This window comes from Pseudophryne corroboree, chromosome 1 (genome assembly GCF_028390025.1).
Source record: "Pseudophryne corroboree isolate aPseCor3 chromosome 1, aPseCor3.hap2, whole genome shotgun sequence".
In the NCBI taxonomy this organism is placed as follows: Eukaryota; Metazoa; Chordata; class Amphibia; order Anura; family Myobatrachidae; genus Pseudophryne; species Pseudophryne corroboree.
The window spans coordinates 11544117-11571908 of NC_086444.1; the positions used below are offsets into that span (position 1 = coordinate 11544117).

A 27792-nucleotide genomic window follows, 5' to 3' on the forward strand; every position below is an offset into this window, starting at 1 on the left:
TAAGTACTTATATCTGAAATATCACAAAATCTCCTGAACCATAAGGCTGGACTTCCTTGCCAGTGGCAGTTGCAGAGCAGTCCATTGTTCAAATAGAGGAGTCACACCCAGCGATGTTTGACAGTGTTTAGGGGTAGCAGTTGATGTGGCTCCCCTATTTGAATAATGGACTGCTCTGCAACTGCCACTGGCAAGGAAGTCCAGGAACGGAGCATTGTGTCCTCCCCCCTCCGCGTATCGCCAACACCATGCATTCTTTATAGCCCCGGCTGGGTGGGCTGTCTTAACTCTCCTCTGTGAGGGGGGAATTCCCAATAATCATCTCACCCCTTTTAACCCCTTTGTGGGTGGAATTTTGAAAAACCTCTTCATATTGGGTGCCTATGTCACAAAAGCTAGCTCCTGTCCAAATGTCCCCTCCCCCCGGCAGCCTAACCCTAACCCTCCCCCCGCAGCCTTATTCCCAGCTCTGTAGGGGTTTTTCTGACTTCATGCGCTGATAGTAATGGAACGGGTTATAGGAGTTGTCACATAGAAGCATACAACTCTGCCAATAGGCAAAGATCCGCGTTTATATCTGTGCCGTGCGGCTCACTGTCCCCAGGTCATGTCCCACTCTCTGCTCTCATATTGTATTTATTGTATCCACATTCTTTAGGATGAAGATGACTCCACAGACATGGGCGATGGAGCAGATGAGTGGACACAGGCCAAGACCCTCGTTAAGCCACCAGACCAGCTAGAACTCACCGAGGCTGTGAGTATCGTGTATACATGCGCCAAGTATTACTGTCATTACTGCAAGGAGCACACAGACCCCATATAGAGAGTGCAGTAGGATTCATAGCCCTGGTATGTACAGTATGTTTATTTGTGTGTGTGTGTATTTATATATATATATATACACACACACACACACACACACACACACACACACACACACACACAAGGCACTATATATATATATATATATATATATATATATATAGTGCCTTGATAAAGTATTCACCCCCCTCTGCATTTTTCATGTTTTGTTGCCTCACAACCTGGAAATAAAATGGATTGTTTGAAGGTTTGCATCATTTCATTCACAGAACACGGCTACAACTATAAAGATGTTTTTCTTTTTCATTGTGCAGCAAACAACAAATAGGACAAAATAACAAAAAACGTCAGCGTGCATAACTATTCACCCCCCTAAAGTCAGTACTTTGTAGAGCCACCTTTCCAGGCAATTACAGCTGCCAGTCGCTTTAGATAAGTCTCTATGAGATTGCCACATCTTGTCACTGGGATTTTTGCCCATTCCTCAAGGAAATACTGCTCCAGCTCCTTCATTTTTGAATGGTTTCCGCAATCTTCAAGTCTGACCACAGATTCTCAATTACATTGAGATCTGGGCTTTGACTAGGCCATTCCAACACATTTAAATGTTTCCCCTTAAACCACTCTAGTGTTGCTTTAGCAGTATGTTTCGGGTCATTGTCCTGCTGGAAGGTGAACCTCCGTCCCAGTCTCAAATCACAGGCAGACTGAAACAGATTTTGCTCAAGAATATCCCTGTATTTAGCACCATCCATCTTTCCCTTGTCTCAAAACAGTTTCCCAGTCCCTGCTGCTGAAAAACATCCCACAGCATGATGCTGCCACCACCATGTTTCACTGTGGGGTTGGTGTTCTTGAGGTGATGGGATGTGTTGGGTTTACGCCAGATATAGCGTTTTCCTTGGTGGCCGAAATGTTCAATTTTAGTCTCATCTGACCAGAGCACCTTCCTCCATACATTTGGGGAGTCGTCCACATGTCTTTTGGCAAACTCAAAACATGCCTTCTTATTTTTAACACTAAGTAATGGCTTTTCTCTGACGTCCTAGTGGATGCTGGGAACTCCGTAAGGACCATGGGGAATAGACGGGCTCCGCAGGAGACTGGGCACTCTAAAGAAAGATTTAGGACTATCTGGTGTGCACTGGCTCCTCCCCCTATGACCCTCCTCCAAGCCTCAGTTAGATTTCTGTGCCCGGCTGAGCTGGATGCACACTAGGGGCTCTCCTGAGCTCCTAGAAAGAAAGTATATGTTAGGTTTTTTATTTTCAGTGAGACCTGCTGGCAACAGGCTCACTGCACCGAGGGACTAAGGGGAGAAGAAGCGAACCTACCTAAGTGGTGGTAGCTTGGGCTTCTAGGGCTACTGGACACCATTAGCTCCAGAGGGATCGAACACAGGACCCGACCTCGTCGTCCGTTCCCGGAGCCGCGCCGCCGTCCCCCTTACAGAGCCAGAAGCAAGAAGGTGGTCCGGAAAATCGGCGGCTGAAGACTTCTGTCTTCTCCAAGGTAGCGCACAGCACTGCAGCTGTGCGCCATTGCTCCTCATGCACACCACACACTGCGGTCACTGATGGGTGCAGGGCGCTGGGGGGGGCGCCCTGAGCAGCAATATTAACACCTTGGCTGGCAAACTGACACCATATATAGCCCCAGGGGCTATATAGGTGTTTATTAACCCCTGCCAGAACTTTTACAATAGCGGGAGAAAGCCCGCCGAAAAAGGGGCGGAGCCATCTCCCTCAGCACACTGGCGCCATTTTCCCTCACAGCTCTGCTGGAGGGATCGCTCCCTGGCTCTCCCCTGCAGTCCTGCACTACAGAAAAGGGTTAAAAAGAGAGGGGGGGGCACAAATTAGGCGCAATATATAAATATATTATGCAGCTATAAGGGAAAACACTCTATAGGTGATATCCCTGTGATATATAGCGCTCTGGTGTGTGCTGGCATACTCTCCCTCTGTCTCCCCAAAGGGCTTTGTGGGGTCCTGTCCTCTGTCAGAGCATTCCCTGTGTGTGTGCTGTGTGTCGGTACTGCTGTGTCGACATGTATGATGAGGATAATGATGTGGAGGCGGAGCAAATGCCTGTGAATGGGATGTCACCCCCTGCGGGGTCGACACCGGTGTGGATGGACTTATGGAAGGAATTACGTGACAATGTCAACTCCTTACATAAAAGGTTTGACAGCCGGCTGCTCAGCTTGTGCCTGTCCAAGCGTCTCACATGTCATCAGGGGCTCTAAAACGCCCGCTACCTCAGATGGCAGACACAGAGATGTTGACACGGATACCGACTCCAGTGTCGACGACGATGAGACTAGTGTACCTTCCAATAGGGCCACCCGTTACATGATTGAGGCAATGAAAAATGTATTACACATTTCTGATAATACCCCAGATACCACAAAAAAGGGTATTATGTTTGGTGACAGAAAACTACCAGTAGTTTTCCTGCATCTGAGGAATTGATATGAGGTGTGTGAGGAAGCGTGGACTTCCCCCGATAAGAAATTGATAATTTCTAAGCAGCGTACCCTTTTCCGCCAGAGGATAGGTCACGTTGGGAAATAACCCCTAGGGTAGATAAAGCGGTTACACGCTTATTAAAAAAGGTGGCACTACCGTCACGGATACGGCCGCCCTGAAGGACCTGCTGATAGAAAGCAGAAAACTACCCTTAAAGCTATATACACACACACGGGCATTATATTGAGACCTGCTATTGCCTCGGCATGGATGTGCAGTGCGGCAGCTGCGTAGTCAGATTCCCTGTCGGATAATATTTATACTATAGATAGGGACAATATTTTGCTGAAAATAGAGCATATAAAAAGACGCTGTCTTATACATGCGTGATGCACAGAGGAATATTTGCCGACTGGCATCACTAATAAGCGCTATGTAAAACCATTGCCGCCAGACGGGGGTTATGGACTCGGCAATGGTCGGGCGATGCCGGTTCAAAACGGCACATGGCAGTTTGCCCTAGAAGGGGGTGGAACTGTTTGGGGATGGTCTTTCAGACCTTGTTTCCACAGCTACGGCTGGGAAATCAAAACTTTTGCCACAAGCTACCCCACAGCAAAAGTAAGCACTGTATTATCAGGTACAGTCCCTTCGGCCCCAGAAAAATAGAGGGCTAGAGGCTCATCCTTTCTGCCAAGAGGAAAAGGTAGAGGGAAAAAGCTGCAGCACACAGCTAGTTCCCGGGAGCCGAAGTCCTCCCCTGCGTCCGGTAAGTCCACAGCATGACGCTGGGGCTGCTCAGGCGGACCCGGGTAGGGTGGGGGCCCGTCTCAGAAATTTCAGCGCACAGTGGGGGATCCCTGGGTTCTTCAAACAGTATCTCAGAGGTACAGGCTGGAATTCGAGATGTCTCCCCCCCGCCGTTTCCTAAAATCTGCCTTACCGGCAACTCCCTATGCCAGGGAGGCAGTGTTGGTGGCTATCCAAAAACTGTATTCACAGCAAGTGATTATCAAGGTACCCCTCCTTCAACAGGAAAAGGGTTACTATTCCACAATGTTTGTGGTACCGAAACCGGCCGGTTCGGTGAGACCCATCTTAAATTTACAATCCTTGAACACATATAACAAAAGATTCAAGTTCAAGATGGAATCGCTCAGGGCGATTATTGCGAACCTGGACGAGGGGGATTACAGGGTCTCTCGGGACATCAAGGATGCTTACCTGCATGTCCCCATTTACCCTCCTCACCAGGAGTACCTCAGAGTTGTGGTACAGGACTGTCACTATCAGTTCCAGACGCTGCCGTTGGTTTATCCACGGCACCGAGGGTCTTTACCAGGGTAATGACCGAAATGATGATACTCCTTCGCAAGAAGGGAGTTTTAATTATCCCGTACTTGGACGATCTCCTGATAAAGGCGAGGTCCAAGGAACAGTTGGTATTGGGGGTAGCACTTTCTCGGGAAGTGCTACAACAGCACGGCTGGATTCTCAATATTCCAAAGTCACAGCTGGTCCCGACGACACGTCTTCTGTTCCTGGGAATGATTCTGGACACAGACCAGAAAAGAGTGTTTCTTCCAGTGGAAAAAGCCGAGGAATTGTCATCTCTAGTCAGAGACATCCTAAAACCGGGACAGGTGTCGATACATCAATGCACACGAGTCCTGGGAAAAATGGTAGCTTCATACGAAGCAATTCCATTCGGAAGGTTCCACGCAAGGACTTTCCAGTGGGACCTGTTGGACAAATGGTCCGGGTCCCATCTCCAGATGCAACAGCGGGTAACCCTGTCGGCAAGAACAAGGGTGTCGCTGCTGTGGTGGCTGCAGAGGGCTCATCTACTAGAGGGCCGCAGATTCGGAATTCAGGACTGGGTCCTGGTGACCACGGATGCCAGCCTTCGGGGCTGGGGTGCAGTCACACAGGGAAGAAACTTCCAAGGACTATGGAAAAGTCAGGAGACTTCCCTACACATAAATATTCTGGAACTAAGGGCCATTTACAATGCCCTAAGCCAAGCCAGGCCCCTGCTTCAGAACCGGCCGGTACTGATCCAATCAGACAACATCACGGCGGTTGCCCATGTAAACAGACAGGGCGGCACAAGAAGCAGGAGGGCGATGGCAGAAGCCACAAGGATTCTCCGATGGGCAGAGAATCATGTGTTAGCACTGACAGCAGTGTTCATTCCGGGAGTGGTCAACTGGGAAGCAGACTTCCTCAGCAGACGCGACCTCCACCCGGGAGAATGGAGTCTTCCTCCAGAAGTCTTCCAAATGCTGGTAAACCGTTGGGAAAGACCACAGGTGGATGATGGCGTCCCGCCTCAAAGCTAATACGATATTGCGCCAGGTCAAGGGACCCTCAGGCGATCGCTGTGGACGCTATAGTGACACCGTGGGTGTACCAGTCGGTTTATGTGTTTCCTCCTCTGCCTCTCATACCCAAGGTACTGAGAATAATAAAAAGGCGAGGAGTGAAAACTATACTCGTGGTTCCGGATTGGCCAAGAAGAGCTTGGTACCCGGAACTTCAAGAGATACTTGCAGAGGACCCTTGGCTTCTGCCGCTCAGACAAGACCTGCTGCAGCAGGGACCCTGTCTGTTCCAAGACTTACCGCGGCTACGTTTGACGGCATGGCGGTTTGAACGCCGGATCCTAAAGGAAAAGGGCATTCCGGAGGAAGTCATCCCTACCCTGATCAAAGCCAGGAAGGATGTCACCGCAAAACATTATCACCGCATTTGGCGGAAGTATGTTGCTTGGTGTGCGGCCAAGAAGGGCCCCAACGGAGGAATTTCACCTGGGTCGATTCCTGCATTTCCTGCAAGCAGGGGTGTCGTTGGGCCTCAAATTGGGGTCCATTAAGGTCCAGATCTCGGCCCTGTCGATTTTCTTCCAGAAAGAACTGGCTTCACTGCCTGAAGTTCAGACTTTTGTCAAGGGAGTTCTGCATATTCAGCCTCCTTTTGTGCCCCAGTGGCACCTTGGGATCTCAATGTGGTTCTGGAGTTCCTGGAATCACATTGGTTTGAGCCACTTAAGACGGTGGATTTGAAATATCTCACGTGGAAAGTGGTTATGCTGTTGGCTCTGGCTTCGGCCAGACGTGTGTCAGAATTGGCGGCTTTGTCCTGTACAAGCCCTTATCTGATTTTCCATATGGATAGGGCAGAGTTGAGGACTCGTCCTCAGTTTCTCCCGAAGGTGGTATCAGCTTTTCTCTTGAACCAACCTATTGTGGTGCCTGCGGCTACTAGGGATTTGGAGGATTCCAAGTTAATGGACGTAGTCAGGGCCCTGAAACTTTATGTTTCTAGGACGGCTGGAGTCAGGAAAACTGACTCGCTGTTTATTCTCTATGCACCCAACAAGCTAGGTGCTCCTGCTTCTAAGCAGACTATCGCGCGCTGGATTTGTAGCACTATTCAGCTGGCGCATTCTGCGGTGGGACTTCCGCAGCCTAAATCTGTTAAGGCCCATTGCACGAGGAAGGTGGGCTCATCTTGGGCAGCTGCCCGAGGGGTCTCGGCTTTACAACTTTACCGAGCTGCTACTTGGTCAGGGGCAAACACGTTTGCTAAATTTTATAAATTTGATACCCTGACTGAGGAGGACCTGGAGTTCTCTCATTCGGTGCTGCAGAGTCATCCACACTCTCCCGCCCGTTTGGGAGCTTTGGTATAATCCCCATGGTCCTTACGGAGTTCCCAGCATCCACTAGGACGTCAGAGAAAATAAGAATTTACTCACCGGTAATTCTATTTCTCGTAGTCCGTAGTGGATGCTGGGCGCCCATCCCAAGTGCGGATTGTCTGCAATACTTGTAAATAGTTATTGTTACAAAAATCGGGTTGTTGTGCGAGCCATCTATTCAGAGGCTCCGCTGTTATCATACTGTTAACCGGGGTTCCTATCACGAGTTATATGGTGTGATTGGTGTGGCTGGTATGAGTCTTACCCGGGATTCAAAATCCTTCCTTATTGTGTCAGCTCTTCCGGGCACAGTATCCTAACTGAGGCTTGGAGGAGGGTCATAGGGGGAGGAGCCAGTGCACACCAGATAGTCCTAAATCTTTCTTTAGAGTGCCCAGTCTCCTGCGGAGCCCGTCTATTCCCCATGGTCCTTACGGAGTTCCCAGCATCCACTACGGACTACGAGAAATAGAATTACCGGTGAGTAAATTCTTATTTTTTCTGGCCGCTCTTCCATAAAGCCCAGCTCTATGGAGTGTACGGCTTATTGTGGTCACATGCGCTGATACACCAGTCTCTGCTGTGGAACTCTGCAGCTCCTTCAGGGTTACCTGTGGTCTCTGTACTGCCTCTCTGATTAAAGCCCTCCTTGCCCGGTCTGTGAGGTTTGGTGGCCGGCCCTCTCTTGGCAGGTTTGTTGTGGTACCATGTTCTTTCCATTTGAAGATGATGGATTTGATGGTGCTCTGGGGGATCTTCTAAGATTTGGATATTTTTTTTTATAACCCGACCCTGACTTGTACTTCTCAACAACTTTGTCCCTGACTTGTTTGGAGAGTTCCTTGGTGTGATGCCTCTTGCTTAGTGTTGTTGCTGTGATTGTCAGATCTTGTGCATTATTCCACATTCTCCTGCTTTTTAATCATCCCAAGGAACCTATAGTACAGTGAGGGCAGGATTTCAGTAACCGCTCTGGAACCCACATAATTAATCTCCTCTTGTTTGATTGTGTTGAAAGGAACTGAAAGAAGAATTTACTCGTATCCTGACGGCTAATAACCCTCACGCTCCGCAGAACATTGTCAGATACAGCTTCAAAGTGAGTATACCTATATCATCTATACGTGTTTGTGACCCAGATATTACTCTAATAGCCAAGTTATTACACGGCTGAGTCATGGGGTGCACTTACCTATATCACCTATACGTGTCTGTGACCCAGAGCCCTGATATTACTCTAATAACCCAGTTATTACACTGCTGAGTCATGGGGTGCACTTACCTATATCACCTATACGTGTCTGTGACCCAGAGCCCTGATATTACTCTAATAACCCAGTTATTACACTGCTGAGTCATGGGGTGCACTTACCTATATCACCTATACGTGTCTGTGACCCAGAGCCCTGATATTACTCTAATAACCCAGTTATTACACTGCTGAGTCATGGGGAGCACTTACCTATATCACCTATACGTGTCTGTGACTCTAATAACCCAGTTATTACACTGCTGAGTCATGGGGTGCACTTACCTATATCACCTATACGTGTCTGTGACCCAGAGCCCTGATATTACTCTAATAACCCAGTTATTACACTGCTGAGTCATGGGGTGCACTTACCTATATCACCTATACGTGTCTGTGACCCAGAGCCCTGATATTACTCTAATAACCCAGTTATTACACTGCTGAGTCATGGGGAGCACTTACCTATATCACCTATACGTGTCTGTGACCCAGAGCCCTGATATTACTCTAATAACCCAGTTATTACACTGCTGAGTCATGGGGAGCACTTACCTATATCACCTATACGTGTCTGTGACTCTAATAACCCAGTTATTGTAAAGCAGAGGGAGAGGACGTGGGAAGGGGACATAGAAGAGGGAAGGGACACAGAAGATGGAATCATATTCAGAAGAGGGAGGGCACGTAGAAGAGGGAGGGCACACAGAAGAGGGAGGGCACACAGAAGAGGGAGGGGACATAGAAGAGGGAGGAGACACAGAAGAGCGAGGGAACACAGAAGATGGAAGGGGATACAAAAGAGGGAGGGGACGTAGAAGAGGGAGGGGACGTAGAAGAGGGAGGGGGCACATAGAAGAGGGAGGGGACACAGAAGGTGGAATCATATTCAGAAGAGGGAGGGCACGTAGAAGAGGGAGGACACGTAGAAGAGGGAGGGCACGCAGAAGAGGGAGGGCACGTAGAAGAGGGAGGGCACGTAGAAGAGGGAGGGCACGTAGAAGAGGGAGGGCACGCAGAAGAGGGAGGGCACGCAGAAGAGGGAGGGGACATAGAAGAGGGAGGAGACACAGAAGAGCGAGGGAACACAGAAGATGGAAGAGGATACAAAAGAGTGAGGGGACGTAGAAGAGGGAGGGGACGTAGAAGAGGGAGGGGACGTAGAAGAGGGAGGGGGCACATAGAAGAGGGAGGGGGCACATAGAAGAGGGAAGGGGACATAGAAGAGGGAGGGGACACAGAGGAGGGACAGGACATAGAAGAGGGAGGGGGCACATAGAAGAGGGAGGGGACACAGAGGAGGGAGGGGACACAGAGGAGGGATGGGACATAGAAGAGGGAGGGGGCACATAGAAGAGGGAGGGGACACAGAGGAGGGAGGGGACACAGAGGAGGGACGGGACATAGAAGAGGGAGGGGGCACATAGAAGAGGGAGGGGACACAGAGGAGGGAGGGGACACAGAGGAGGGCCGGGACACATAGAAGAGGGAGGGGACACAGAGGAGGGACGGGACATAGAAGAGGGAGGGGACATAGAAGAGGGAGGGGACACAGAGGAGGGAGGGGACACAGAAGAGGGAGGGCACATATAAGAGGGAGGGCACATAGAAGAGGGAGGGGACACAGAGGAGGCAGGGCACATATAAGAGGGATCATATGTCGGGCTGTGACAACAACTGCCTCTAAGGACCCATTGCACGTCTTGCGATGAACTCTTTGGACAAGATCCCTATAGACACAAATTGGAAGCAGCCCGCTGCACCCTCTCTCACTGCTCTCATTAACCAGATATGGTACATTGCTTTCATGGTGTACATACCAGGTCTCCTCCATGATAAAGTGCCAGCGTACCATGTCGTTTGAGAATCATAGCTGGGACGATATAGGGGTCTTCTCCATAGGGGATCCCACCAAGCTGTCCCCTGGATAGAGAACATTGTTCTATCCTCCTCTATACATGACCATCGACACTCTGTTGTACTTACAGAGAGACTCTTATTACCAATACCATTGTAGGCATCCCTCTATGTTTACTGTTTTCAAGTACCGGCCTTCCAGTAGATGGCGCTCTGTCAGTTATCATAAGCTTATCAATGGTGAGTGTTGTCTCCCGGTTTATGACATCTATTTGTACTCTGCTGTTACAAGTAAAGAGAATTAAAAGAAAAGAGGAGGCCCTATAGAAGAGGGAGGCCCTATAGAAGAGGGAGGCCCTATAGAAGAGGGAGGGGTTAAGTGTCAAACTCCTGGAAGAACTCTACGTCCCAGCGTCAGTGTTCCCCCAACATATTCAGAGACAAGGGGTTAAACAAATAATATATTTCCCGTATTATTATATATACATATGTGGAATATTGATATTATTCTGACTGTGATGTCTGTGGTTGGAGGGCGTGAGATAATACATTGGAGTGGAGGGAGGGAGATAATACATTGGAGTGGAGGGAGGGAGATAATACATTGGAGGGAGGGAGATGATACATTGGAGGGAGGGAGATGATACATTGGAGGGAGGGAGATGATACATTGGAGGGAGGGAGATGATACATTGGAGGGAGGGACATAATACATAGGAGGGAGGGAGATAATACATTGGAGGGAGGGAGATGATACATTGGAGGGAGGGAGATGATACATTGGAGGGAGGGAGATGATACATTGGAGGGAGGGAGATGATACATTGGAGGGAGGGAGATGATACATTGGAGGGAGGGAGATGATACATTGGAGGGAGGGAGATGATACATTGGAGGGAGGGAGATGATACATTGGAGTTAGGGAGATGATACATTGGAGGGAGGGAGATAATACATTGGAGGGAGGGAGATGATACATTGGAGGGAGGGAGATGATACATTGGAGGGAGGGAGATGATACATTGGAGGGAGGGAGATGATACATTGGAGGGAGGGAGGGAGATAATACATTGGAGGGAGGGAGATGATACATTGGAGGGAGGGAGATGATACATTGGAGGGAGGGAGATGATACATTGGAGGGAGGGAGGGAGATGATACATTGGAGGGAGGGAGATAATACATTGGAGGGAGGGAGATGATACATTGGAGGGAGGGAGATGATACATTGGAGGGAGGGAGATGATACATTGGAGGGAGGGAGGGAGATGATACATTGGAGGGAGGGAGATGATACATTGGAGGGAGGGAGATGATACATTGGAGGGAGGGAGATGATACATTGGAGATAATACATTGGAGGGAGGGAGATAATACATTGGAGGGAGGGAGATGATACATTGGAGGGAGGGAGATGATACATTGGAGGGAGGGAGATGATACATTGGAGGGAGGGAGATGATACATTGGAGGGAGGGAGATGATACATTGGAGGGAGGGAGATGATACATTGGAGGGAGGGGGATGATACATTGGAGGGAGGGAGATGATACATTGGAGGGAGGGAGATGATACATTGGAGGGAGGGAGATGATACATTGGAGGGAGGGAGATGATACATTGGAGGGAGGGAGATGATACATTGGAGGGAGGGGGATGATACATTGGAGGGAGGGAGATAATACATTGGAGGGAGGGAGATGATACATTGGAGGGAGGGAGATGATACATTGGAGGGAGTGAGATAATACATTGGAGGGAGGGAGATGATACATTGGAGGGAGGGAGATGATACATTGGAGGGAGGGAGGTGATACATTGGAGGGAGGGAGATGATACATTGGAGGGAGGGAGATGATACATTAGAGGGAGAGAGATGATACATGGGAGGGAGATGATACATTGGAGGGAGTGAGATGATACATTGGAGGGAGGGAGATGATACATTGGAGGGAGGGAGATGATACATTGGAGGGAGGGAGATGATACATTGGAGGGAGGGAGATGATACATTGGAGGGAGGGAGATAATACATTGGAGGGAGGGAGATGATACATTGGAGGGAGGGAGATGATACATTGGAGGGAGGGAGATGATACATTGGAGGGAGGGAGATGATACATTGGAGGGAGGGAGATGATACATTGGAGGGAGATGATACATTGGAGGGAGGGAGATGATACATTGGAGGGAGGGAGATGATACATTGGAGGGAGGGAGATGATACATTGGAGGGAGGGAGATGATACATTGGAGGGAGTGAGATAATACATTGGAGGGAGGGAGATGATACATTGGAGGGAGATGATACATTGGAGGGAGGGAGATGATACATTGGAGGGAGGGAGATGATACATTGGAGGGAGTGAGATAATACATTGGAGGGAGGGAGATGATACATTGGAGGGAGATGATACATTGGAGGGAGGGAGATGATACATTGGAGGGAGGGAGATGATACATTGGAGGGAGGGAGAAAATACATTGGAGGGAGGGAGATGATACATTGGAGGGAGGGAGATGATACATTGGAGGGAGTGAGATAATACATTGGAGGGAGGGAGATGATACATTGGAGGGAGATAACACATTGGAGGGAGGGAGATAATACATTGGAGGGAGGGAGATGATACATTGGAGGGAGGGAGATGATACATTGGAGGGAGTGAGATAATACATTGGAGGGAGGGAGATGATACATTGGAGGGAGGGAGATAATACATAGGAGGGAGGGAGATGATACATTGGAGGGAGGGAGATGATACATTGGAGGGAGGGAGATGATACATTGGAGGGAGGGAGATGATACATTGGAGGGAGATGATACATTGGAGGGAGGGAGATGATACATTAGAGGGAGGGAGATGATACATTGGAGGGAGGGAGATGATACATTGGAGGGAGGGAGATAATACATTGGAGGGAGGGAGATGATACATTGGAGGAAGATGATACATTGGAGGGAGGGAGATAATACATTGGAGGGAGGGAGATGATACATTGGAGGGAGGGAGATGATACATTGGAGGGAGGGAGATGATACATAGGAGGGAGGGAGATAATACATTGGAGGGAGGGAGATGATACATTGGAGGGAGGGAGATGATACATTGGAGGGAGGGAGATGATACATTGGAGGGAGGGAGATGATACATTGGAGGGAGGGAGATGATACATTGGAGGGAGGGAGATAATACATTGGAGGGAGGGAGATGATTCATTGGAGGGAGGGAGATGATACATTGGAGGGAGGGAGATGATACATTGGAGGAAGGGAGATGATACTTTGGAGGGAGGGAGATGATACTTTGGAGGGAGGGAGATGATACATTGGAGGGAGGGAGATGATACATTGGAGGGAGGGAGATAATACATTGGAGTGGAGGGAGTGAGATGATACATTGGAGGGAGGGAGATGATACATTGGAGGGAGGGAGATGATACATTGGAGGGAGGGAGATGATACATTGGAGGGAGGGAGATGATACATTGGAGGGAGGGAGATGGGGAGATGATACATTGGAGGGAGGGAGATGATACATTGGAGGGAGGGAGATGATACATTGGAGGGAGGGAGATAATACATTGGAGGGAGGGAGATGATACATTGGAGGGAGGGAGATGATACATTGGAGGGAGGGAGATAATACATTGGAGGGAGGGAGATAATACATTGGAGGGAGTGAGATGATACATTGGAGGGAGGGAGATGATACATTGGAGGGAGGGAGATAATACATTGGAGGGAGTGAGATAATACATTGGAGGGAGGGAGATAATACATTGGAGGGAGTGAGATAATACATTGGAGTGGGGGAGATAATACATTGGAGGGAGGGAGATACATTGGAGGGAGGGAGATGATACATTGGAGGGAGGGAGATAATACATTGGAGGGAGGGAGATGATACATTGGAGGGAGGGAGATGATACATTGGAGGGAGGGAGATGATACATTGGAGGGAGGGAGATAATACATTGGAGGGAGGGAGATGATACATAGGAGGGAGGGACATAATACATAGGAGGGAGGGAGATGATACATTGGAGGGAGGGAGATGATACATTGGAGGGAGGGAGATGATACATTGGAGGGAGGGAGATGATACATTGGAGGGAGGGAGATAATACATTGGAGGGAGGGACATAATACATAGGAGGGAGGGAGATGATACATCGGAGGGAGGTAGATGATACATTGGAGGGAGGGAGATGATACATTGGAGGGAGGGAGATGATACATAGGAGGGAGGGACATAATACATAGGAGGGAGGGAGATGATACATTGGAGGGAGGGAGATGATACATTGGAGGGAGGGAGATGATACATTGGAGGGAGGGAGATGATACATTGGAGGGAGGGAGATGATACATTAGAGGGAGGGAGATGATACATAGGAGGGAGGGACATAATACATAGGAGGGAGGGAGATGATACATTGGAGGGAGGGAGATGATACATTGGAGGGAGGGAGATGATACATTGGAGGGAGGGAGTTGATACATTGGAGGGAGGGAGATGATACATTGGAGGGAGGGAGATGATACATTGGAGGGAGGGAGTTGATACATTGGAGGGAGGGAGATGATACATTGGAGGGAGGGAGTTGATACATTGGAGGGAGGGAGATGATACATTGGAGGGAGGGAGATGATACATTGGAGGGAGGGAGATGATACATTGGAGGGAGGGAGATGATACATTGGAGGGAGGGAGATGATACAGATGATACATTGGAGGGAGGGAGATGATACATTGGAGGGAGGGAGATGATACATTGGAGGGAGATGATACATTGGAGGGAGGGAGATGATACATTGGAGGGAGGGAGATGATACATTGGAGGGAGGGAGATGATACATTGGAGGGAGGGAGATAATACATTGGAGGGAGGGAGATGATACATAGGAGGGAGGGAGATAATACATTGGAGGGAGGGAGATAATACATTGGAGGGAGGGAGATGATACATTGGAGGGAGGGAGGTGATACATTGGAGGGAGGGAGATAATACATTGGAGGGAGTGAGATGATACATTGGAGGGAGGGAGATGATACATTGGAGGGAGGGAGATGATACATTGGAGGGAGGGAGATGATACATTGGAGGAATATGATACATTGGAGGGAGGGAGATAATACATTGGAGGGAGGGAGATGATACATTGGAGGGAGGGAGATGATACATTGGAGGGTGGGAGATGATACATAGGAGGGAGGGAGATGATACATTGGAGGGAGGGAGATGATACATTGGAGGGAGGGAGATGATACATTGGAGGGAGGGAGATAATACATTGGAGGGAGGGAGATGATACATAGGAGGGAGTGAGATAATACATTGGAGGGAGGGAGATAATACATAGGAGGGAGTGAGATGATACATTGGAGGGAGTGAGATGATACATTGGAGGGAGGGAGATGATACATTGGAGAGAGGGAGATAATACATTGGAGGGAGGGACATAATACATAGGAGGGAGGGAGATGATACATTGGAGGGAGGGAGATGATACATTGGAGGGAGGGAGATGATACATTGGAGGGAGGGAGATGATACATTGGAGGGAGTGAGATGATACATTGGAGGGAGGGAGATGATACATTGGAGGGAGGGAGATGATACATAGGAGGGAGGGACATAATACATAGGAGGGAGGGAGATGATACATTGGAGGGAGGGAGATGATACATTGGAGGGAGGGAGATGATACATTGGAGGGAGGGAGATGATACATTGGAGGGAGGGAGATGATACATAGGAGGGAGGGACATAATACATAGGAGGGAGAGAGATGATACATTGGAGGGAGGGAGATGATACATTGGAGGGAGGGAGATGATACATTGGAGGGAGGGAGATGATACATTGGAGGGAGGGAGATGATACATTGGAGGGAGGGAGATGATACATTGGAGGGAGGGAGATGATACATAGGAGGGAGGGACATAATACATAGGAGGGAGAGAGATGATACATTGGAGGGAGGGAGATGATACATTGGAGGGAGGGAGATGATACATTGGAGGGAGGGAGATAATACATTGGAGGGAGGGAGATGATACATTGGAGGGAGGGAGATGATACATTGGAGGGAGGGAGATGATACATTGGAGGGAGGGAGATGATACATTGGAGGGAGGGAGATGATACATTGGAGGGAGATGATACATTGGAGGGAGGGAGATGATACATTGGAGGGAGGGAGATGATACATTGGAGGGAGGGAGATAATACATTGGAGGGAGGGAGATGATACATAGGAGGGAGTGAGATAATACATTGGAGGGAGGGAGATGATACATTGGAGGGAGGGAGATGATACATTGGAGGGAGGGAGATGATACATTGGAGGGAGGGAGATGATACATTGGAGGGAGGGAGATGATACATTGGAGGGAGGGAGATGATACATTGGAGGAAGATGATACATTGGAGGGAGGGAGATGATACATTGGAGGGTGGGAGATGATACATAGGAGGGAGTGAGATGATACATTGGAGGGAGGGAGATGATACATAGGAGGGAGTGAGATAATACATTGGAGGGAGGGAGATGATACATTGGAGGGAGGGAGATGATACATAGGAGGGAGTGAGATAATACATTGGAGGGAGGGAGATAATACATTGGAGGGAGGGAGATGATACATAGGAGGGAGTGAGATAATACATTGGAGGGAGTGAGATAATACATTGGAGGGAGGGAGATAATACATTGGAGGGAGGGAGATGATACATAGGAGGGAGTGAGATAATACATTGGAGGGAGGGAGATGATACATTGGAGGGAGGGAGATAATACATTGGAGTGGAGGGAGGGAGATGATACATTGGAGGGAGGGAGATGATACATTGGAGGGAGGGAAATAATACATTGGAGGGAGGGAGATGAAACATTGGAGGGAGGGAGATGATACATTGGAGGGAGTGAGATAATACATTGGAGGGAGGGAGATGATACATTGGAGGGAGGGAGATGATACATTGGAGGGAGGGAGATAATACATTGGAGGGAGGGAGATCATACTTTGGAGGGAGGGAGATGATACATTGGAGGGAGGGAGATAATACATTGGAGGGAGGGAGATGATACATTGGAGGGAGTGAGATGATACATTGGAGGGAGGGAGATGATGCATAGGAGGGAGTGAGATAATACATTGGAGGGAGTGAGATAATACATTGGAGGGAGGGAGATGATACATTGGAGGGAGGGAGATGATACATTGGAGGGAGGGAGATGATACATTGGAGGGAGGGAGATGATACATTGGAGGGAGGGAGATAATACATTGGAGGGAGGGAGATGATACATAGGAGGGAGTGAGATAATACATTGCAGGGAGGGAGATGATACATTGGAGGGAGGGAGATAATACATTGGAGTGGAGGGAGGGAGATGATACATTGGAGGGAGGGAGATAATACATTGGAGGGAGGGAGATGATACATTGGAGGGAGGGAGATGATACATTGGAGGGAGGGAGATAATACATTGGAGGGAGGGAGATGATACATTGGAGGGAGTGAGATGATACATTGGAGGGAGGGAGATGATACATTGGAGGGAGGGAGATGATACATTGGAGGGAGGGAGATGATACATTGGAGGGAGGGAGATGATACATTGGAGGGAGGGAGATAATACATTGGAGGGAGGGAGATGATACATTGGAGGGAGGGAGATGATACATTGGAGGGAGGGAGATGATACATTGGAGGGAGGGAGATGATACATAGGAGGGAGGGAGATGATACATTGGAGGGAGGGAGATGATACATTGGAGGGAGGGAGATGATACATTGGAGGGAGGGAGATAATACATTGGAGTGGGGGAGATAATACATTGGAGGGAGGGAGATGATACATTGGAGGGAGGGAGATGATACATTGGAGGGAGTGAGATAATACATTGGAGGGAGGGAGATGATACATTGGAGGGAGGGAGATGATACATTGGAGGGAGGGAGATGATACATTGGAGGGAGGGAGATCATACATTGGAGGGAGGGAGATGATACATTGGAGGGAGGGAGATGATACATTGGAGGGAGGGAGATGATACATTGGAGGGAGGGAGATGATACATTGGAGGGAGGGAGATGATACATTGGAGGGAGGGAGATGATACATTGGAGGGAGGGAGATGATACATTGGAGGGAGTGAGATGATACATTGGAGGGAGGGAGATGATACATTGGAGGGAGGGAGATGATACATTGGAGGGAGGGAGATGATACATTGGAGGGAGTGAGATAATACATTGGAGGGAGGGAGATAATACATTGGAGGGAGGGAGATGATACATTGGAGATAATACATTGGAGGGAGGGAGATAATACATTGGAGGGAGGGAGATGATACATTGGAGGGAGGGAGATAATACATTGGAGGGAGGGAGATGATACATTGGAGGGAGGGACATAATACATAGGAGGGAGGGAGATGATACATCGGAGGGAGGTAGATGATACATTGGAGGGAGGGAGATGATACATTGGAGGGAGGGAGATAATACATTGGAGGGAGGGAGATAATACATTGGAGGGAGGGAGATAATACATTGGAGGGAGGGAGATGATACATTGGAGGGAGGGAGATGATACATTGGAGATAATACATTGGAGGGAGGGAGATAATACATTGGAGGGAGGGAGATGATTCATTGGAGGGAGGGAGATAATACATTGGAGGGAGGGAGATGATACATTGGAGGGAGGGAGATGATACATTGGAGGGAGGGACATAATACATAGTAGGGAGGGAGATGATACATCGGAGGGAGGTAGATGATACATTGGAGGGAGGGAGATGATACATTGGAGGGAGGGAGATAATACATTGGAGGGAGGGAGATGATACATTGGAGGGAGGGAGATAATACATTGGAGGGAGGGAGATGATACATTGGAGGGAGGGAGATGATACATTGGAGATAATACATTGGAGGGAGGGAGATAATACATTGGAGGGAGGGAGATGATACATTGGAGGGAGGGAGATAATACATTGGAGGGAGGGAGATGATACATTGGAGGGAGGGAGATGATACATTGGAGGAATATGATACATTGGAGGGAGGGAGATAATACATTGGAGGGAGGGAGATGATACATTGGAGGGAGGGAGATGATACATTGGAGGGAGGGAGATGATACATAGGAGGGAGGGAGATGATACATTGGAGGGAGGGAGATGATACATTGGAGGGAGGGAGATGATACATTGGAGGGAGGGAGATAATACATTGGAGGGAGGGAGATGATACATAGGAGGGAGTGAGATAATACATTGGAGGGAGGGAAATAATACATAGGAGGGAGTGAGATGATACATTGGAGGGAGTGAGATGATACATTGGAGGGAGGGAGATGATACATTGGAGAGAGGGAGATAATACATTGGAGGGAGGGACATAATACATAGGAGGGAGGGAGATGATACATTGGAGGGAGGGAGATGATACATTGGAGGGAGGGAGATGATACATTGGAGGGAGGGAGATGATACATTGGAGGGAGTGAGATGATACATTGGAGGGAGGGAGATGATACATTGGAGGGAGGGAGATGATACATAGGAGGGAGGGACATAATACATAGGAGGGAGGGAGATGATACATTGGAGGGAGGGAGATGATACATTGGAGGGAGGGAGATGATACATTGGAGGGAGGGAGATGATACATAGGAGGGAGGGACATAATACATAGGAGGGAGGGAGATGATACATTGGAGGGAGGGAGATGATACATTGGAGGGAGGGAGATGATACATTGGAGGGAGGGAGATGATACATTGGAGGGAGGGAGATGATACATTGGAGGGAGGGAGATGATACATTGGAGGGATGGAGATGATACATTGGAGGGAGGGAGATGATACATTGGAGGGAGGGAGATGATACATTGGAGGGAGGGAGATGATACATAGGAGGGAGTGAGATGATACATTGGAGGGAGGGAGATGATACATTGGAGGGAGGGAGATGATACATTGGAGGGAGGGAGATGATACATTGGAGGGAGGGAGATGATACATTGGAGGAAGATGATACATTGGAGGGAGGGAGATGATACATTGGAGGGTGGGAGATGATACATAGGAGGGAGTGAGATGATACATTGGAGGGAGGGAGATGATACATAGGAGGGAGTGAGATAATACATTGGAGGGAGGGAGATGATACATTGGAGGGAGGGAGATAATACATTGGAGGGAGTGAGATGATACATTGGAGGGAGGGAGATGATACATTGGAGGGAGGGAGATGATACATTGGAGGAATATGATACATTGGAGGGAGGGAGATAATACATTGGAGGGAGGGAGATGATACATTGGAGGGAGGGAGATGATACATTGGAGGGAGGGAGATGATACATAGGAGGGAGTGAGATGATACATTGGAGGGAGGGAGATGATACATTGGAGGGAGGGAGATGATACATTGGAGGGAGGGAGATGATACATTGGAGGGAGGGAGATGATACATTGGAGGAAGATGATACATTGGAGGGAGGGAGATGATACATTGGAGGGTGGGAGATGATACATAGGAGGGAGTGAGATGATACATTGGAGGGAGGGAGATGATACATAGGAGGGAGTGAGATAATACATTGGAGGGAGGGAGATGATACATTGGAGGGAGGGAGATAATACATTGGAGGGAGTGAGATGATACATTGGAGGGAGGGAGATGATACATTGGAGGGAGGGAGATGATACATTGGAGGAATATGATACATTGGAGGGAGGGAGATAATACATTGGAGGGAGGGAGATGATACATTGGAGGGAGGGAGATGATACATTGGAGAGAGGGAGATGATACATAGGAGGGAGGGAGATGATACATTGGAGGGAGGGAGATAATACATTGGAGGGAGGGAGATGATACATAGGAGGGAGTGAGATAATACATTGGAGGGAGGGAGATAATACATAGGAGGGAGTGAGATGATACATTGGAGGGAGGGAGATGATACATTGGAGAGAGGGAGATAATACATTGGAGGGAGGGACATAATACATAGGAGGGAGGGAGATGATACATTGGAGGGAGGGAGATGATACATTGGAGGGAGGGAGATGATACATTGGAGGGAGGGAGATGATACATTGGAGGGAGTGAGATGATACATTGGAGGGAGGGAGATGATACATTGGAGGGAGGGAGATGATACATAGGAGGGAGGGACATAATACATAGGAGGGAGAGAGATGATACATTGGAGGGAGGGAGATGATACATTGGAGGGAGGGAGATGATACATTGGAGGGAGGGAGATAATACATTGGAGGGAGGGAGATGATACATTGGAGGGAGGGAGATGATACATTGGAGGGAGGGAGATGATACATTGGAGGGAAGGAGATGATACATTGGAGGGAGGGAGATGATACATTGGAGGGAGATGATACATTGGAGGGAGGGAGATGATACATTGGAGGGAGGGAGATGATACATTGGAGGGAGGGAGATAATACATTGGAGGGAGGGAGATGATACATAGGAGGGAGTGAGATAATACATTGGAGGGAGGGAGATGATACATTGGAGGGAGGGAGATGATACATTGGAGGGAGGGAGATGATACATTGGAGGGAGGGAGATGATACATTGGAGGAAGATGATACATTGGAGGGAGGGAGATGATACATTGGAGGGTGGGAGATGATACATAGGAGGGAGTGAGATAATACATTGGAGGGAGGGAGATGATACATTGGAGGGAGGGAGATGATACATAGGAGGGAGTGAGATAATACATTGGAGGGAGGGAGATAATACATTGGAGGGAGGGAGATGATACATTGGAGGGAGGGAGATGATACATTGGAGGGAGGGAGATGATACATTGGAGGGAGGGAGATGATACATTGGAGGGAGGGAGATGATACATTGGAGGAAGATGATACATAGGAGGGAGTGAGATGATACATTGGAGGGAGGGAGATGATACATAGGAGGGAGTGAGATAATACATTGGAGGGAGGGAGATGATACATTGGAGGGAGGGAGATGATACATAGGAGGGAGTGAGATAATACATTGGAGGGAGGGAGATAATACATTGGAGGGAGGGAGATGATACATAGGAGGGAGTGAGATAATACATTGGAGGGAGGGAGATAATACATTGGAGGGAGGGAGATGATACATAGGAGGGAGTGAGATAATACATTGGAGGGAGGGAGATGATACATTGGAGGGAGGGAGATAATACATTGGAGTGGAGGGAGGGAGATGATACATTGGAGGGAGGGAGATGATACATTGGAGGGAGGGAAATAATACATTGGAGGGAGGGAGATGATACATTGGAAGGAGGGAGATGATACATTGGAGGGAGTGAGATAATACATTGGAGGGAGGGAGATGATACATTGGAGGGCGGGAGATGATACATTGGAGGGAGGGAGATAATACATTGGAGGGAGGGAGATCATACATTGGAGGGAGGGAGATGATACATTGGAGGGAGGGAGATAATACATTGGAGGGAGGGAGATGATACATTGGAGGGAGTGAGATGATACATTGGAGGGAGGGAGATGATACATAGGAGGGAGTGAGATAATACATTGGAGGGAGGGAGATGATACATTGGAGGGAGGGAGATGATACATTGGAGGGAGGGAGATGATACATTGGAGGGAGGGAGATGATACATTGGAGGGAGGGAGATAATACATTGGAGGGAGGGAGATGATACATAGGAGGGAGTGAGATAATACATTGGAGGGAGGGAGATGATACATTGGAGGGAGGGAGATAATACATTGGAGTGGAGGGAGGGAGATGATACATTGGAGGGAGGGAGATAATACATAGGAGGGAGGGACATAATACATAGGAGGGAGAGAGATGATACATTGGAGGGAGGGAGATGATACATTGGAGGGAGGGAGATGATACATTGGAGGGAGGGAGATCATACATTGGAGGGAGGGAGATAATACATTGGAGGGAGGGAGATCATACATTGGAGGGAGGGAGATGATACATTGGAGGGAGGGAGATAATACATTGGAGGGAGGGAGATGATACATTGGAGGGAGTGAGATGATACATTGGAGGGAGGGAGATGATACATTGGAGGGAGGGAGATGATACATTGGAGGGAGGGAGATGATACATTGGAGGGAGGGAGATGATACATTGGAGGGAGGGAGATGATACATTGGAGGGAGGGAGATGATACATTGGAGGGAGGGAGATGATACATTGGAGGGAGGGAGATGATACATAGGAGGGAGGGAGATGATACATTGGAGGGAGGGAGATGATACATTGGAGGGAGGGAGATGATACATTGGAGGGAGGGAGATAATACATTGGAGTGGGGGAGATAATACATTGGAGGGAGGGAGATGATACATTGGAGGGAGGGAGATGATACATTGGAGGGAGTGAGATGATACATTGGAGGGAGGGAGATGATACATTGGAGGGAGGGAGATGATACATTGGAGGGAGGGAGATGATACATTGGAGGGAGGGAGATGATACATTGGAGGGAGGGAGATGATACATTGGAGGGAGGGAGATGATACATTGGAGGGAGTGAGATGATACATTGGAGGGAGTGAGATGATACATTGGAGGGAGGGAGATGATACATTGGAGGGAGGGAGATGATACATTGGAGGGAGGGAGATGATACATTGGAGGGAGTGAGATGATACATTGGAGGGAGGGAGATGATACATTGGAGGGAGGGAGATGATACATTGGAGGGAGGGAGATGATACATTGGAGGGAGGGAGATAATACATTGGAGGGAGGTAGATGATACATAGGAGGGAGTGAGATAATACATTGGAGGGAGGGAGATGATACATTGGAGGGAGGGAGATAATACATTGGAGTGGAGGGAGGGAGATGATACATTGGAGGGAGGGAGATAATACATAGGAGGGAGGGACATAATACATAGGAGGGAGAGAGATGATACATTGGAGGGAGGGAGATGATACATTGGAGGGAGGGAGATGATACATTGGAGGGAGGGAGATCATACATTGGAGGGAGGGAGATAATACATTGGAGGGAGGGAGATCATACATTGGAGGGAGGGAGATGATACATTGGAGGGAGGGAGATAATACATTGGAGGGAGGGAGATGATACATTGGAGGGAGTGAGATGATACATTGGAGGGAGGGAGATGATACATTGGAGGGAGGGAGATGATACATTGGAGGGAGGGAGATGATACATTGGAGGGAGGGAGATGATACATTGGAGGGAGGGAGATGATACATTGGAGGGAGGGAGATGATACATTGGAGGGAGGGAGATGATACATTGGAGGGAGGGAGATGATACATTGGAGGGAGGGAGATGATACATTGGAGGGAGGGAGATGATACATTGGAGGGAGGGAGATGATACATTGGAGGGAGGGAGATAATACATTGGAGTGGGGGAGATAATACATTGGAGGGAGGGAGATGATACATTGGAGGGAGGGAGATGATACATTGGAGGGAGTGAGATGATACATTGGAGGGAGGGAGATGATACATTGGAGGGAGGGAGATGATACATTGGAGGGAGGGAGATGATACATTGGAGGGAGGGAGATGATACATTGGAGGGAGGGAGATGATACATTGGAGGGAGTGAGATGATACATTGGAGGGAGTGAGATGATACATTGGAGGGAGGGAGATGATACATTGGAGGGAGGGAGATGATACATTGGAGGGAGGGAGATGATACATTGGAGGGAGTGAGATGATACATTGGAGGGAGGGAGATGATACATTGGAGGGAGGGAGATGATACATTGGAGGGAGGGAGATGATACATTGGAGGGAGGGAGATGATACATTGGAGGGAGTGAGATAATACATTGGAGGGAGGGAGATAATACATTGGAGGGAGGGAGATGATACATTGGAGATAATACATTGGAGGGAGGGAGATAATACATTGGAGGGAGGGAGATGATACATTGGAGGGAGGGAGATAATACATTGGAGGGAGGGAGATGATACATTGGAGGGAGGGACATAATACATAGGAGGGAGGGAGATGATACATCGGAGGGAGGTAGATGATACATTGGAGGGAGGGAGATGATACATTGGAGGGAGGGAGATAATACATTGGAGGGAGGGAGATAATACATTGGAGGGAGGGAGATAATACATTGGAGGGAGGGAGATGATACATTGGAGGGAGGGAGATGATACATTGGAGATAATACATTGGAGGGAGGGAGATAATACATTGGAGGGAGGGAGATGATACATTGGAGGGAGGGAGATAATACATTGGAGGGAGGGAGATGATACATTGGAGGGAGGGAGATGATACATTGGAGGGAGGGACATAATACATAGGAGGGAGGGAGATGATACATCGGAGGGAGGTAGATGATACATTGGAGGGAGGGAGATGATACATTGGAGGGAGGGAGATAATACATTGGAGGGAGGGAGATAATACATTGGAGGGAGGGAGATAATACATTGGAGGGAGGGAGATGATACATTGGAGGGAGGGAGATGATACATTGGAGATAATACATTGGAGGGAGGGAGATAATACATTGGAGGGAGGGAGATGATACATTGGAGGGAGGGAGATAATACATTGGAGGGAGGGAGATGATACATTGGAGGGAGGGAGATGATACATTGGAGGGAGGGAGATGATACATTGGAGGGAGGGAGATGATACATTGGAGGGAGGGAGATGATACATTGGAGGGAGGTAGATGATACATTGGAGGGAGGGAGATAATACATTGGAGGGAGGTCGATGATACATTGGAGGGAGGGAGATGATACATAGGAGGGAGGGAGATGATACATTGGAGGGAGGGAGATGATACATTGGAGGGAGTGAGATGATACATTGGAGGGAGGGAGATGATACATTGGAGGGAGGGAGATGATACATTGGAGGGAGGGAGATGATACATTGGAGGGCGGGAGATGATACATAGGAGGGAGGGAGATGATACATTGGAGGGAGGGAGATGATACATTGGAGGGAGGGAGATGATACATTGGAGGGAGGGAGATGATACATTGGAGGGAGGGAGATGATACATTGGAGGGAGGGAGATGATACATTGGAGGGAGGGAGATGATACATTGGAGGGAGGTAGATGATACATTGGAGGGAGGGAGATGATACATTGGAGGGAGGGAGATGATACATTGGAGGGAGGGAGATGATACATTGGAGGGAGGGAGATGATACATTGGAGGGAGGGAGATGATACATTGGAGGGAGGGAGATAATACATTGGAGGGAGGGAGATAATACATTGGAGGGAGATGATACATTGGAGGGAGGGAAATGATACATTGGAGGGAGGGAGATGATACATTGGAGGGAGGGAGATAATACATTGGAGGGAGGGAGATAATACATTGGAGGGAGGGAGATGATACATTGGAGGGAGGGAGATGATACATTGGAGGGAGGGAGATGATACATTGGAGGGAGGGAGATGATACATTGGAGGGAGGGAGATAATACATAGGATGGAGTGAGATAATACATTGGAGGGAGGGAGATGATACATTGGAGGGAGGGAGATTGGAGGGAGGGAGATGATACACTGGAGGGAGGGAGATGATACATTGGAGGGAGGGAGATGATACATTGGAGGGAGGGAGATGATACATTGGAGGGAGGGAGATGATACATTGGAGGGAGGGAGATGATACATTGGAGGGAGGGAGATGATACATTGGAGGGAGGGAGATGATACATTGGAGGAAGATGATACATTGGAGGGAGGGAGATAATACATTGGAGGGAGGGAGATGATACATTGGAGGGAGGGAGATGATACATTGGAGGGAGGGAGATGATACATAGGAGGGAGGGAGATAATACATTGGAGGGAGGGAGATAATACATTGGAGGGAGATGATACATTGGAGGGAGGGAAATGATACATTGGAGGGAGGGAGATGATACATAGGAGGGAGGGAGATGATACATTGGAGAGAGGGAGATAATACATTGGAGGGAGGGACATAATACATAGGAGGGAGGGAGATGATACATTGGAGGGAGGGAGATGATACATTGGAGGGAGGGAGATGATACATAGGAGGGAGGGAGATGATACATTGGAGGGAGGTAGATGTTACATTGGAGGGAGGAAGATGATACATTGGAGGGAGGGAGATAATACATTGGAGGGAGGGAGATGATACATAGGAGGGAGTGAGATAATACATTGGAGGGAGGGAGATAATACATAGGAGGGAGTGAGATGATACATTGGAGGGAGTGAGATGATACATTGGAGGGAGGGAGATGATACATTGGAGAGAGGGAGATAATACATTGGAGGGAGGGACATAATACATAGGAGGGAGGGAGATGATACATTGGAGGGAGGGAGATGATACATTGGAGGGAGGGAGATGATACATAGGAGGGAGGGAGATGATACATTGGAGGGAGGTAGATGTTACATTGGAGGGAGGAAGATGATACATTGGAGGGAGGGAGATAATACATTGGAGGGAGGGAGATGATACATAGGAGGGAGTGAGATAATACATTGGAGGGAGGGAGATAATACATAGGAGGGAGTGAGATGATACATTGGAGGGAGTGAGATGATACATTGGAGGGAGGGAGATGATACATTGGAGGGAGGGAGATGATACATAGGAGGGAGGGACATAA

At 48.5% G+C, this 27792-nt stretch overlaps 1 protein-coding gene across 3 annotated transcripts in view; it reads left to right on the forward strand.

Annotated features, from left to right (window-relative positions):
- DNAI1 (dynein axonemal intermediate chain 1) overlaps positions 1-27792 on the forward strand; it is a 563096-nt gene that overhangs the window by 21194 nt on the left and 514110 nt on the right. For all 3 annotated transcript variants that reach the window (XM_063957492.1, XM_063957493.1, XM_063957494.1), the window contains exons 4-5: positions 659-757; positions 8018-8098. In XM_063957492.1, coding sequence (XP_063813562.1) covers positions 659-757; positions 8018-8098 — 180 coding nt within the window. The remainder of the gene's footprint in view (positions 1-658; positions 758-8017; positions 8099-27792) is intronic.